Here is a 16187-nt window from a genome sequence, read left to right on the forward strand (position 1 = left end):
GATTCCATTCTGCTTTCTTGTCTAAGGCATCAGCTTTTTCCAGATTCTTAAAGGTAAAGGTATCCCCTGTGCAAGCACCGAGTCATGTCTGACCCTTGGGGTGACGCCCCCTAGCGTTTTCTTGGCAGACTCAATACGGGGTGGTTTGCCAGTGCCTTCCCCAGTCATTACCGTTTACCCCCCAGCAAGCTGGGTACTCATTTTACCGACCTCGGAAGGATGGAAGGCTGAGTCAACCTTGAGCCGGCTGCTGGGATCGAACTCCCAGCCTCATGGGCAAAGCTGTCAGACGGCTGCCTTACCACTCTGCGCCACAAGAGGCTCTTCCAGATTCTTAGCCATACCCAATTCCAGCTACATGTCTGTCTTCATTGTATAAACTTTCTTCTAGGAATGGAACCAGGTTTGCCTTACAGTTATATGCCCTGGCTCTGGAAGACTCCAGTGTTCATTTCATTCCTCCATCATGGGTTCTACTGCCCTTGGTGAGTAGTTACAGGTGTGACATCATAGAATTCCCTTCTGTGAGATTCCCACTTTGTGCCTTCACTAGCAGGAACCTCATGCCACCAAAGCAGTATTATAGAACTTCTTTAGATAATCTCTATAGAAAAGATTTGCCAAACTATACAACAATGGTGAACTCTAGGAATATGAAAATATGGTAATTAAAAAGGAGAACCTGTTAAGTAGTTCAAAGGTAAAGGTACCTGAAATGATAGTTCGCAACTAAGCAAGCCACATGGTCTCTTTCAGAAGCACATCATTGGAAGACCAGCTGGAGAATTATAGATCTAAGGGATCCTAAGTCCAGTTCAGGTATTTGTTAGGTGCCATATGCTTAGCCATGGGACTTCATAGAGATGCTGGGCCTTTTGACCTTGAAGTGACTGTGGAAAGATGTTCCTTGCATGAGCCTTTTACCTCTATGTGGGGCCTCTACCAGTGGTCCCCAACCTTACTGAGCCTCTGGGCACTTTGGAACGCTGACACATAAGCACGGTGGGTACAGCCACAAAATGGCTGTTGTAGCTTACCTTCAGTCATATAGTAGAGATCCTTTTGCTGTGGGAACAGCTCTTGACAAAACAATGTGTGTTTGTTTTTTAAACCCTGCAGTTAATCAAATCTTCAGTGGCCCATTATTAGTCTTGTTAGGCAAAAGCCTCACTGGCCCCAAACACTTTCTAAAAACACTTTGTGGGAAACATGGCACCCAAGAACATCACACTGGGGATCCCTGACCTACTGCAATCTTGTACACTTTGTTGATGTAGAAAATTCCATTCTACAGGAATATAAAAAGGAGACTTGCAACATTGTTAGCACTGTACAATAAAAGTGCAATAAATAGATTAAAACTATCAATTGAATGCATTTTTATCATTTATTCAAATTTTCTGCAGGAAGTAAACACTGAAAGAATTAAAAAAACCTTCACACTGCAGTATATACAGTCTTATGACATCACATGAATAAATCATTTTCTAGTAAAAATGAGAACAGATAAATTACTGAAAACTCCACAACAAAAAGGTTGCATAAACCCCAGAATTCTTATTATGGCAATGAAAACAGATATTCTATTATATGAAAATATTGGAGTAGAGCTTCAGTGGTTTCAAATGGAATCAAAAAGTTAACAACAGATACAGCTGGGGTGGAAGAGGTGCTCTTCATGTTTAAAAAGGAACAAAAAAGGGAGGAGTTGGAGTTTTTTCCAGACCCTTTTCATTAGAAGCACATTCTTTCACAAAGCTAAAATACCACAGCAGAAGTCATGTCCAGAAACAGAATACAGTTGCATTTTGATAAACATCTGGTCTGACTTAAGACATTTTTGCCAATGCAGAGATGCACAGGGTCCCCCATGCATTTTTCATGCAGCAGGTTATCACAATTTTAAATAAAACATTTTCTATACATTCTTTCAGACTTGCAACTGTATACATACATGCAAAAAGTTGTTAAACCTATGTGATCGTATTTACACTTAATACATGAAATATACATAACAAAAGATTAAAATGTTTTATTCTTTTGCATTAGATAGAATACAAAATATGCATTTGTGTTAAAGAAACCACTATTTACATCACTTTTTAAAAACCAATTCCAACATGTATGTGTAACAAGTCTATATATTTACATATATATATGTGTGTGTTTGTATATATATAAAATATATAACTTACCAATTTATTCAACTAAGATGCAGCAGAGAATAAACTGGTAATATTTTGCTGTCATTGACAACAGCTTTATCACATTTTAACTGATGCTTTGTTGGGGGAGAATTAAACCATTTATTCTGAAAAAAATGTTAAACACTTTATCATCTATTTTTAAAAATATATAGCTTAAGAAGTAAACACATGGCTGATTTCCCTTTCAAGCTTTTGTGTTCTGTCTTCCAAAGATGAATTGCTTCTACTTTGCTAGCAAAGTACAGTGTCAATTTTTTTCCTCAAGTATTTATTTACTTGTCTTTGCTTTTATATAATGGTAAATAAACAAGATAGAAATGTTATGTTCCATTTCCAGTTTGTATTATTCCTGTCTAAAATTTACAATGAAAAACCAATGCTTATTTTTTGACCTGTCAATCTTTAATTGCTTTAATTCTTTCAACCATTTTTTCCATCATAGCTCTCCCCCCTGATGGCAGCAGGTTAATCTGATTAAAACTGGATCTGCCCAGTCATGTACAAAACAGGAACCTGAAGTCCAATTTGGACACACACCCCTGGCAGCTTACTTCCCTGCAGTCTGTTGCATGATCTCCCTTTTCTTCTTCTCCTGGCTCAGATCCTGGGAGTGAACTAACCCAGAAAAAACTATCTAGGAAAAGGGACTTTAAGGAGTTAACGGCTTCTTCAGCTGTATACTTTTTTGTTCAAATTAGATCCATCCCCTATGCAACTGGAGATGGTCCAGATTTAGATACTCAGATATACCACTGCAGTGTCATTTGACCGTGTCATGTTTTATGTTAAGTTATTTTCCTTGGTGATGTAGCTATGTAATTTGTATTATACCTAACATGGTTTACAAGCTCAGCATGGCTTTGTCCACCTAAATTTGTTGAACTGTTTTTTCCAGTCAAGTGGCTTGAGTTCAGATGTTTGTTATAGGAAATACGACCATACATAAGTACCATGAAAGTTCTGGGGATTAATGATGAAACAATAAGTGTTTCATCCATGTTTCTATGCCAATTTAGATTCTTTTTTTTGGGGGGGGGGGGATTTAGAATCTATATATTTTAAAAAATAAGGCCCTCTTTGAGTGTAGTATTGCCTTTCATGTTATGTATGTATGTACGTATGTACGTATGTATGTATTAAAAAAACCTGTAGTGCATAATTACGTGAATACATTATTTAAGAAAAAATTCTTTGAAGACAGGCATCTCAGATAGAACAAGTATCACCTTTGTGTAATGTTTCTCCAAGGCAAATGAGAATTCAAACTATTAAATATTTACGTAAAAAGTAACTAGCATTTTGGATCCAAGAATCTCTTCCCTTAGTGGAAGGAGTCCTTGAATCCACCAGCTGATCTATCAGAAAATTTGATGAAATATGTTTCCATGGTGTTCTTAAAGCCTGCTATTTGCTCCTAAAATTGGGAAAGTACTAGGAAAGGATCCTTGTACAGGGGTAGTCAACCTGTAGGCCTCCAGATGTCCATGGACTACAATTCCCATGAGCCCCTGCCAGCATTTGGTTTGTCCAGCGTTTGCTGGCAGAGGCTCATGGGAATTGTAGTCCATGAACATCATGGGAATTGTAGTTCATGAACATCTGGAGGACCACAGGTTGACTACCTCTGTCCTAGTAGAGTCCACTGCAGTAATCAGGGAAAATTAGTAAAATAGCTTCCTCTTACTCTTCTGTTGGCTGCTGGGAAAAGCCAATTTTATCTGACTGCCCCCTCATCACTAGGCCACCTCGTACTTTGTGAGGTTCTCCTGATTCACTGACGATTTTCTGGACAAACAGCAATATGTTTGAGGAGGATAAGGAAATATCAATTCTGTTATTCAATCTGCAAACTTTTTCCACTGGATCCTATTCATTATCACTAATAATTTACATGAGTAATTTGAATTCTCATTGTTCTACATGCTAACATATCTAATGGCATCTGATTCAAAGTGTTTATCCTCTTATATATGAAGCTTTATTCAGTCATTCATCATGAGTGCTTTCATCATAGTTAAAAGAATCCTTGCACTCAATGAGATGGTCTATACTTGAATTTTGTGTTCCCAAACCCTGATTCCCAGCCATCCTCAATCCAAGAACAGTGGAACTCCAACGAGGTTACAGCAGCATTGGTTAATATGGTGGATATTTTTAAAGGAAACACAAGAAATGATTCAGAGTTGCCAGAGTTACCATTAAGGGAATTTGTAATAAAATCCAAATTGTCTAATTAACATTGTGAAACAGAAAGTCACAATTCAAAGCATGCTACTCAGGCAAATTATGTCTACGAAAACTGAAGGAGAGAAAAAAGAGTTCTGATACTATTAGCAGTGGTGTAACCGAAGTCCATAATTTCTAGACTCAAAATATAAACTATGGGCCCAAGGAGATCCCGCCTTCTCGTTTAAGTCTGAATACAAAGTTCAGAAGAGTTCATTCCTTTCCATCATTTCCTTACTTTTTTCAACAGCAAGAGCTCCTACTCTTAAGTAGAAATAAGGAAGAAGGTCTACCTCTGGAACAAGGAGGAGGAATGCAAGAAGAGACTGCTAGGACAAAACTGATCAATCTTTATTCTCTTACTCTTACTGTGATAAGGTAGAGGCTCAATGTCCATGTTGTCTCAGTTGTTACAGGTTCCAAAAATAAAATGTAAGCTAGAAGAGGGCTTAAAAGGAAGGTATTTTACAAATCATTGGAGAACTCTTGGGAAAGAGTCATTTTTTCCTAAGAGTTCTACATTGTTGCCGGCAATTTTTCAATTTGAGCTTGGATAAGTTTGCTCACCACTCAGTGTTACTGAGATTACTGGAAGGCTGTCCATGTATAACTTGTAAACAAGTAATCTATGAAGTAAAATTAACTCTTATAATGGAAAAAGTTTGTTGTTTGACTTAACCAGTAATTCTAATTCTAAAATCAGAGTGTGCAATTAAGTGACCATTATGTTATGTACTGTTTAGAGTGTACATCTTATCTGTGTGCACTGTGTATGCATGCATGCTAGGATGGGAGTGATCATATCTAATCTATTATCTACACTGAAGTAGATTTTCATTTTTATCCATGCAATTCAATTGAACAAAGCTGTCATTCAACTCTTCCAATTTACAAATACTAAGATAGTAATTTTTAAAGGGCAGCACATTTTTCCTAAATTTGTTCACAGACAATTTGATATTAATCCATATACTGCCTTTGTATATAAAAAGAACAGCCAGCAACATAAAATGTTCCATATTTTAGTGGTGCTCATATTATACAAAAGGAAAAAATGAAGGTTAAGAGACCATCACCATATATTATACATTGTATTTCCTTTCATAAACAAAAACCAACACCAACTTGGTAAAAGCCCAACTGTCTTCACCATATTCCAGGCGCTGATTACTGACATTGGCTTAGTATTAAGTGAAGGGGAAAATGTGAAACTGAATAAGAGATTGCTACCTCCAGCATAGTTAAAATGCTGTTTTATAAAAAGTGTAAAAGCCATAATCCAAATTGTATACAATTACCAGCCAAGTGTCTAGGAAGGCATTTTCCAAATGCAATTACTGAAAATACATATTATTATTTTTTTAGGTTCTCCCAGATATTAAAAAAAGTCTAAAGCAATTTGGAAGCACTAAAAGACTCATTTTGTGCATTTCTCTAGCTAACACTGATTTGGATTACAAACATGTGAACTAATGCCTTGGTTAAGTGTTCCATTTATTTTTTTAAAAAAATCTTAACATTTCATAAATATATTAAAACACACAAAATGATACTGTCCCAGTGCTGAAAATTTCAAAAGGGGAAATATAAAGCAGGATGAAATGGTGCAAAATACTGTCTCGCCAGTGTCGGCTGTATGCTACATGGCACTGCATGTATAATGGCATCCTTACATACATTTTCCAGTGTAGTTGCTGCTGCATCTGTGGTTGCTGTACACTGGTTTAGCTTTGTGTAAAGATTTCCATGTACAGTTCAGCTTCCTGCCATGTTTACAAATCATGCAACTGATGCTTGGATTGCTTGAGAGGCCCATGGTCTCTCATTTACTTACTTCATTTATGCCCTGCTTTTCTTCCACATGGGGACCAAAAGTGAGTTACAACATCCTTCCCTTCTCAGTTTTATCCTCACAACATATCCTGAGAGGTAGATTAGGCTGAGAATATGTGACTGGCCCAAAGTCACAGCAACATTGCATGAGAAAGTGAGGATACAAATCTGGATCTCCTAGATTCCAGCCCTATTCTCTAAACAGTATACCAGCACGATGGTGTGGAAACAGGAAGCTAAACCACATGGTTCAAAACCTTTTCACATAGTCATACCAATGTATGGAAGCTATGGAAGCAGGAAAGTATATGCAAAAGGGACCAAGTCTCTAGTTGTACGCTTTTTATGGAGGTTTATACAACTAATGTCAAGTAAATCTTTTGCAAACATTTCCTGTAAAGCAAGAAGCAAATTAACTACATGTATTTTAAATATCAGAAACATTTATCAAACAAAATCATGTTTCAGTTATACCATGCTTTTCTCAAATCATGCTAGATTTATACAACACTTAATTTTTTTTTAAAGCAAAGATTTAAACCTGACTGTAAACTTACTCTGGTTCTTTTTTAATTGTTAACACTTTTTCTAAGAGTCCATATACTTCTCCATTCACATTATGCTGAAGGGACACCTTATTACCTTGATGGCTATTATAAGGGCTTCTCACATTATGAAAAGGTATTTTACATTCTTTGATGGGTGATAATTCTTTCTTGAATGTGACAGATGTTGAATTTTCTGTAAAAGATGGTTCACTCCAAATATTTTTGTCCTGTGCTTCCTGGATATTAGAACTGCCTCCTTTTTGTAACATGTAATACAATATTGGATTGGTTTTTGTCAGTCTTGGGGAGTCTCTTTCATGTTCATTTTTGTCCGTATCTGTGATGACCCATTTGATAGGTCCCTTTTCACTAGGTACATGGCATATACTAAACTGGTCACAGTCATGTTTTGATGACACTATACCTCCCAAATGTTCAGTGAAAGGAGAACTGGCAGGACTCTGCATTGCGACTGAATACTGAAATGTTCGGTGATCCAAACAATTGGTTTGTTGGCCAGGATTCCCCATCAGAGTATGCAATGAAGAGGTATTATTTGTTAGATTGTTTTTGCTTCCTTTCTTTTTTCCATCAGTGACTGATGAATTACTCCTATGCTGAGACAACTCTTTTTCACAATTTTCTGAAAGAAGCAGTTGTTTCAACACATTGAACCCTTTGTTTTCTCTAGGCCAACTCCTATTGTCAGTTTCATTGTTTGAAGCATAACCTGAAGAATACTTTGACTCAACATCAGTTCTGCTGAATTTCAGTTCCTTCTGGTTAAACCCAGGCCCATACAAGGTTTCTGGAGAAGACTTGTGATTGTTTGCTGAATCAGATGACAGATTACCTTTGTTACTTTTTAGCATTTTTAATGGACCTTCTGAAGGTTCAGAATGAAGTTTTCTCTTCTTAGGTACTGTGCTGTGAGTCTTTGATTCCATAAGTGTCCGTTCACTGTTTCTAGGGCTTCTGTCTAGATCATCTGCAGAACAGCCATCTTGATTCTGTCTCAGTAATCGACTTAACAGACCGTTCTTTGCAAAAGAAAAATCTTGAGGTGAGAGAGGGTCTGGCTTAAATTCCTCTGTTCCTGGAGAAGTAGCTGTTTTTCTCTCTAATGAATTAGTCATTCCTTGTAATTTCTTACTATCATTTTCCCTTATTTGCTGTACACTTGGATTCCGAAGGACACAGGTTTCCTCAGAAGGCTCAGTTTTTATTTTCACAGTCAATATTTGTTCATTTGAAGTTTTTTCTGCCTGGTCTGGGAAATTGTCTTCTTTTGAAATCATCTTCTCTTTTATTTCATTCATACCTTTGTTGGAGGTTCCCAGAAGCAGTTGGAGGACAGTGCGTCTTTCAAGCAGATTCTGGATTTCTGTACTAGGAAATCGTTGCTCAGTAGGCAGAGGCTGCTTATTGAGTATTTTGTTTTCTTCAAGTGTACCTGATTTATTAGTAAGCAAGGAACTATTCAACCCATCTATCAGTCCCAGTGGTTTATCTGTGTTTAGTGTAATCTGCTTTCCTGTTTGCCTTTGTTCATCCATTGGCATGGAAGACTGCATCCCACACTGAGCTAAATTTTGCAGTAGTTTGCTTGCACTGAAAGAGGAAGATGTTTGGCCAGTTTCATTTCTGTTAGGTTTAGTCCCTCGAAGTTCTTTGTGTACTGTAAGATCCATCAAGTGTTTTGAAGCCGGATTAATTAGTCTCTCTGGTTGAATAGTGCAAATGTAGGGTGGTGAGCTATGTTTGACCAACAAAGGAGAATGATGTGAAAGATTGATGGGAGAATCTGCTTTTGAAGACGTTAGTAAAGGAGGAGTGTTTACTGGAGTAATTCGATTTACACTACAGCAATCAGACCCAGAACTTTTGTTACCCAATTGTAAATTAAATTTTGATACATCAGGTGTAACTAGTACACCCTCATTGTCTGCATTTTTCTCTGCATTGTCTTCACTTTTATGGCCCAGCAATAACTGAAGCAAAGTTACTTTCTGATGTGGGTTCAGTTTAGAACTTTTAGTGGAGTCTTTCTCTTCTGTATTCTCTATAGCCTTTGAATCCCAGTTGTGAAGAAAAGATTGGGTTAAATTGTCCAGAGAAGCTGACTGTCCAGGATCTGGTATATTTGTTTTCTGTTTAAAAGATAAGTCTATAGGAAAACAATTGGAATGAGAGCTTTCATCATCACTACTGTCATCTTCTGTAAAACTAGGATTGTTATCTGAGTACTCATCAACTGTAGTTGGTGTACTACTCTCCTCAAAAATACCTGCTCTATCATTTTGCTCATACCCCTTAGTCTGCTTAGTAGCACTGTGATTCTTAAGAAGGTGCAAAAGCAAGCTACTATTTGAAGGTGGTTTCAAATTATTTTTTTCCATTGTGGCTTTGTAACCAATGCTTTTAGGAGATGAATGAATGATGCCTATGGAACCCTGAAAAGGAGATCTATTGCTTTTGCAGCTTATTGATTTGGTTGAAGATTTTGTCTGACCATTCAGAGGGCTTTCCATCCCTTTCGTCAGTTTGAAATGGTCAGAATCTTTTGGAGCACTTTCTTTTAATCTTGCCATTGCAGCAAGCCTCTCACTGGCAATTTGATTTGCATTTTGTGCTTTTAGAGCATGTTCCCTGGAATACTGCTGCAAGTGAGCTTCGCTAGAAAGGAGTAAAGCTAGTTGACTACAAGCTACACTGGGTTTGGGAGATGTAGCAGGACTAGACCTTTTTTCGACCATGCTTGCAACAGCTTGTAATCTTGCAGCACAAGACAATGGCTCACTTATCACCTTGGTACCACTCTGCCCTGTATGTGAAGATTCTATAAACCGATCTTTTGCCAAATTTGTTGTTAGTTCTGGCAGACTACTCTCCAGTTTTTCATCTTTTCCTTTGCTCTTCTTCAAGAGAGTTTTCAAATGAGTGGATGCAGCACCATAGCACCTTAAGTCTTTTTCAACTTGTAAAGAATCATGGCTGAGGGAATATCCTTGCTCCTTTAGGCTCTGCCTAATCTGTTGTGACAAAGCAACACTCTGTAGCCTAGAGCTAAAGGACTGAAGCAAAGAGGCCAGCAATGTGCTATCCTGTTTTCCTTTAGGTTCATTTTCAACCATGCCAGCTAACAAGGCTTCTTTTTTTCCATTTAAATCCACAATCGAATCAGACAACCGTCTTCTTTTTGCCGCATTCCAGTCTTCAGAAGACTGTAATAGCCTTGCTTTTTTGTGATGCAGCATCCCAGAACCTCGATATGTATGTGTGTTAGGAACTGGACCATCTCTCTGACAACTGGGAGACGTGTTTCCAGAAACTTTGACGTTTTGATCTTCTGAACCTGGCCCAACAGGTTTTTTGTCAACCACAGAATTCGAACCTCCTGCTGCTTGATGCATTAGTAATCCCTCTAGGTAAGTTAGAACAATGGAATCCTGGTGCATCTCAGAGACAAGCTCTTCTCCATGAGTCATGTTCAATTCAAGTATCCACAAAGGCTCACTTTTTATTCACGTTAATAATGATGACTAGTTTGTTATAAATGAACAAAAATGAAAGTTAATATTTAAGTCTACAATCTTCTACAAAAATTGATGTGAAAAACAAGTGCATTATTCCAAGTGGGATTCTTCCAAAAATCTCTATGGATGAGTCAAAGTTCCAATTTTATCCATCTCTATTGTCATTTATGAAAATTCATTTATGCATTTATGAAAATGATCCACACAGATTATTAAAGACTTGGCTCTAGAGGACAAATATCCATGTTCTTCCAAATCTCTAGGAGGCAGGAGCTTTTTCAATCTTTTATCATCATATCAAGCATGTTTGACTCCTATGAAGTAAAAAGAAAAAAAAGTTAGTCAGAATATATATATCTAGAATAAAACGTACTCATGTAAAAATATGGATGTTTTCCAGAGCTCAGTACAAAATCACTCACCTAGCTAAACCTGTTTGAATATCATTTTGCACGTTCATTTCCACTACAACATTCCTCTAAAGTCTTCATCTCCCAACCAACTCTGGATGACAAAAAATGACCTATTGTTCCAGCGATTAAATCCTAAATTGTTGGAACTACAAGACTTTTTTGCATGTAGTTGAAAACAACCTGCATAGGATTATGGAGTGGGGATGTCAGAAGGAGTCATACACCGATAATATTTGATGGCAAATTATACCAAATTAAAGGCATTTTATGCTCATTAAATGAATGAATATAGCACTTTAAAATGCTCCAGTTTAAGTATGACACAATAGATTCCATTCCCAGGTCCATTCCGCACATCTGCCAATGTTGCTGGATGTCTGCAGCAGCCCAATCACTACAATTTGTAGTGGAATTTTGACATTTCGCACAGTGCAAATTGTAGCACAATATTCCTGCACCCATAGCACTGTTTTGGTAATGCACATGTTTCTAGTCTTGCAGGAATCGCCCTCGTGGCTCCAAAATGCCCCTTTGCCTTTAAATTTTATTTTTTAAAAATCCGAAAACACGTGGCAATGAATATGTGTTAATTCATTGCTTCTTTGCTTCACATGGAACTGTATTTCATTGTAATTTCTCCCCCCCCCCCTAAATGGCTTTCTACACAAGGCTAAACCAGGGGAGAGGTATCGACTGGAGATGGGAAAAAGCCAAACGGTTTATACATTTTGTAAGAGGGAAAAAGGCTATCCGTCTCCCGGAAGCTTGGGGGTGGGAGTGGAGGAGGGACCTTCTTCCTAATGCTATTTTGAGAATGGACATGTCTTTTGCTGATGTGTTGCAGGTTGTTCTCAGGAGTCAAGAGCTTTTTAAAGAGGGAATCCACTTTTTACGATTCCCCCCCAAAGTGCTATAAAAAAGCGAATTTTGCAGGAGTGTTGCTGGAATGCTGCGGTTTGTGTACGACATCATGCATAATGTCTAAAATGTAGCATTTACAAAGTGTTACAATTCAGCTACATTTAAGTTGTACAGAATGGACCACCGTTTTCTTGAATGCATACAATTCTAATGAATGAATATATTTCTTTTTCTTTTATAGCTTTTAAAGACACTGAACTGGTAAATTCTGTGTTTATACATTGCTTAACTAGAATGGCAAGATATTTAAAGTCATGTCAGAATTGCTCATTGCTTTAATAAAGACTGACAGAAGCCTGTGAAAGTGGTGTGCAAGTATCTAGGATGTGTCACAAGATTCCTGCTGAGGCCAAAAACTGCTGAATATCTAGCAAGCTGGCAAGCAGCAGTGAGAGAGTGACTAGTCTTTTGCAAGGCAGTTCTTCTTCCACTGAACCCCAACATTTATTGCAAATGTTAGGCCATAATGATACCACGTACCCAAAAAGCAGGTAAAGAATTCCTATTACAAAACTACTTATGGTTTAAAGGGGAAAATGTTAAGATCCTGAAATGACCTAGTCAAAGCCCAGACCTCATTCAATTGAGAATCTGTGGCATGATTTGAAGACTGCTACCCATCTAACTTGAAGGAGTTGGAGCAATTTTGCCTTGAGGAATGGGTGAAAATCCCAGTGGCTAGATGTGCTAAACTGATAGAGGCATACCCCCAAGAGACTTGCAGCTATAACTGCAGCAAAAGATGGCTCTACCAAGTATTGACTTTGGGGGATGATTTATGATTTAGTTTTCTTGAGTACTGTTTGTGTCACAATAAAAAGTATTTTGCACCTGCAAAGTAGTAGGCATGTTATTTAAGTGGTGCTAACCTCCCTCTATACCTAGCTAAGTTTCAGGTTGTAATGTGACAAAAAAGAACACTGAGGGGGGTGAATACTTGTGCAAACCACAGTACCTTAGAAGTATAGTCCTTAGAAGTGTATGGACAGAAGAAAGATCTGAATGAATATGACATTTTTGGGAAACCAAGAAGTCCTGTTAAAATCTCCAGGAAGATATGAAATAAAAGAATTGGGGCATTTTTACATGTCTATTTATGCAGCTAATGAAAATGACCAGCTATGAAGGGAAAGAACATTAATAGATAACTTTTAGATTCTTACATCTGGTCTGAGAAGTTTATTTTGGTTACTAGTTATTCCTCACATCTAATACTATATCATATGTAATCTACTGAACTATGAATAAAATAGAGAAACCTTCAAATAATTCTACAGTGTGTTTAAAAGAGTTTGTCTTTCCACAGGACTTAAATATATGAAAAGGGGGAATCCAGGAGCAACATTCACAAAACTCCAACCATCTCATCCAGTTGACCCTTAAGAGACAAAGTGGTCAGACAGATGAGCAAGATCATGGCAGAGCCTGTATATTCAGAACAACATGGGTTCCCTGAGCTGCTTGACTAGATGTTGAATTGGTTAGCGGAGTTTGTAATGATCCTTAAGGCATCTAGGTAGCAAAGTTAAGCTTGCAGCTCCTGTGCAAAGCATACTGTCTTTGTTATGCAGAAAATACATGCTGAAACCTGGTCACTGGAAATCCCAGTTTCAGACATCTATTACCCTACAAATGGGAAGAACTGCATATGCTCTCTTTGTAGGTGTAAAAAAATACAAACATATTAGCATCATACTAGGGGCAAAGCCTGTTGTATCCAGGAATACAACATGGGCTAGAGCTTGGTGGTGGGAAGAGGAAGGGGAGGAGTTGTCCAGTCTGAAAGGGCAAGGGGTTGAATGTGTGTGTTCGTGGGAGGTTGTGCTGGCATGGTGACAAATGAGGGCATAGGTGTGGCGAACTGGGTGTCAAGAACCTGTGGTTTGGAATGTTCATTGAATGTGGGAGAGGACTGGCCTTTGGGAATTGTGGCATAGTGGTTGCAGATGAGCTTTCAAGAGCCATGTCTTCTGATACGTGAAGGGAAAATTAGACTGGAGACTCTTCTTAGGAGATTACATGTCAACCGATTCATCTCAGTTCCACGTTCAATGTCATTTCCCTTCTTGTGTGAATTAGGCCATAGATACCAAAATGTCCCCCTGCCCTAATACACATGGGGTAGTCACAGTACACAGGCGTCCGCTCTGCTCCTTCTGTCTCCATTTTTTTTTTTTTTACTGTTGATAAGATGTTCAGACCAGGGACAACCAACCTCCAAGTGGGCCCTGGAGATCTCCTGGAATTGACACTCACCTCCAGACTATAAAGATCAGCTCCCCAGGCAAAAGGGAGCCACAAGGGAGTGGTGGACTATACATCTAATAATAATAATAACAACAACAACAACAACAACAACAACAACAACAACAACAACAACAACAATTGTCTGCTTTGCAGGGGTGACGTTGTAGCATTGTATCCCACTGAGGTTTAGGGATGGCAGCCTCTCTAAGAGGTATTCCCTGATAATTCCCTGAATGTACAGCTCATCTGCAGGTAGTTAAGCTGAAGGGAAAGATCTCTCCCCTCACATGAATCCCTTCTAAAGGTATGCACCTGGCCTCAGACACCCCTTGGTTGCTTGGCTGGGCGTTCTAAAGCCTGAGGCCTACTGCTGGCAACTGCAGTCCTTGTTGTTGTCCGTAAAGCCAAGTCATTGCCTAATAAAAGTGGGTCACCTAGTTTCCCCCAAAGTCTCACTGCCTACTTTCCTGTAACGCTAACTCCACTTGATGCCACTTATGCTTTTGAGTTCATAGGACTTTCCTGGCAAATACTGTTTCTTTATTTACTAGGCCAAGCTTGAAAAAAGTCACTTCAGTTCCCATGTCGCTTCAGCCATTTACTTATTCACTATTTAACTATTTACAGGTTCAGGCTGTAAGTATTTTTTTTATTTAGATCTTCCTACACTTTCCAGACTCACAAGACTGATGCTGATCTGTCTGTCTGTCTGCACCCCAAAATACAAACAGTTGCTGGTGAGGGCTGGCCAAAGCCCATAGCCTAGGAGGGACACACCCGCAAAAGAATCTCCGCAACAGTATCCGTTGGGCGAGGAAGCTCTCATGCTGCCTCTCCGAGGCGGCATGAGGGCTTCCCGGCCTAAGGGGGAAAGAGGCCACCCCCCCCCCCAGCCCACTTACTGTGTCCCTGTCAGCAGCCAGAGGCAAACTGGCTGTGAGCTTGCCAGATTGCCCCTGGCTGGGCTGAGGGGCGGGCTGTGTCACCTCCCTATTAGAAAGTCTGCAGGCTGGGTTAGTCTAATCTTTGGACCAATCAGAAGGTACCTGTTCACTCTCTGCCCTTAGATAACATTCGATTCGAAACGATGCCTACAGAGGTACTGGCGGGTCGATTTAGCTGTACGCCAAAAAACCAGCGTTTCTGTATTTGTGGTGCACAAGCTCTGGAGAATTTACCCCACTACATCTTTGACTGCTTACTTTATGCCCAACCCAGAGCCAAATTCCTCAATGAGACCTTACGGGGTTCTAACCTTCACTCCGTTGCTGAAAAGATAATCTATCTTTTATCTGATCAGGTTGATGATGTAACATATAAAACCGCCCTATTTGCCTTGGCTGCAAGGAAAATAAGGGCCAATGTTACAACCACTAAGGCATCCTCTTAACACTCTTGCACTTTGTATGCTGTTTCAGTTTTTTGTTCTTAAATTTTATATTTTTATACAGTTCCTTTTATTCTATTTTACTGTTTGTAAATTTGTATTTTATATTTTGTAAAGGCCTATGGCTATATACAAATAAATGTATCTTATCTTATCTTATCACTCTCTGCCCACCTAGGCCTTAGCTTTTTATATTATAGAGCAAAGCTGCTCCAGATTTGATAAACTTGACCTTTAGACTCTCAGAAGTGAAAAAAAATCTTATAAAAAGTTGTGTATCTGTGAAAAAAATGGCCCAAATGAGACCTTATCTTAAAGCTTACAGTGTGGCCGTGGTGGTGGTGGTAGAGAATTATTATTTCTCCATCATTATAGCATCTGCACAGTGCTGACATGTGACACTCTTCAAGGAGTCCAGGGACCTACTAGTTTCCAGTCAACACAAATAGGTCCTCTGCAGCTACTATGAGCATTTTGCTAAATCATTTGAGGATAAACTTGCATCCATTCCAAATTGGTCTCTACCTTAGTAAATACAAGATCGTTCCAGGATACCAATTTGTATAATTTTGTGGGATATCTTTCAGTATGCCTGTGTACTGGATTCTTGTAAGTTTAAGATCTACCACTTATCTTGGCTGCTTAAATGTGCTTCGAATACGGGCTAGCAGACTGAGTTCAGGAGATGGTAAATGCCTCCCAGAGGAGGAGGCAGCTTTACCTGTCTTGAAGAAACCTACTCCTAAAGAAATCTAGTTGAATAACTACTGTCTAGTGTCAGAGGTTTCTGTGCAAGGCCTGAAAAGATTGGGCTAGGCTGGGCTAGCCAGTTTAGGGGGTGTGGGTGTGAGGGGGAATTATGCACAGAT

At 38.8% G+C, this 16187-nt stretch overlaps 1 protein-coding gene across 3 annotated transcripts in view; it reads right to left on the minus strand.

Moving 5' to 3' along the window:
* Positions 1 to 1368: 1368 nt before the first annotated feature.
* NRIP1 (nuclear receptor interacting protein 1) overlaps positions 1369 to 16187 on the minus strand; it is an 85792-nt gene continuing 70973 nt past the window's right edge. For all 3 annotated transcript variants that reach the window (XM_077342410.1, XM_077342412.1, XM_077342411.1), the window contains one exon: positions 1369 to 10664. In XM_077342410.1, the coding sequence (XP_077198525.1) occupies positions 6820 to 10302 (3483 nt within the window). In that variant the 5' untranslated portion in view covers positions 10303 to 10664 and the 3' untranslated portion in view covers positions 1369 to 6819. The remainder of the gene's footprint in view (positions 10665 to 16187) is intronic.

The sequence above is a fragment of the Paroedura picta genome, chromosome 6 (genome assembly GCF_049243985.1).
Source record: "Paroedura picta isolate Pp20150507F chromosome 6, Ppicta_v3.0, whole genome shotgun sequence".
Lineage (NCBI taxonomy): Eukaryota > Metazoa > Chordata > Lepidosauria > Squamata > Gekkonidae > Paroedura > Paroedura picta.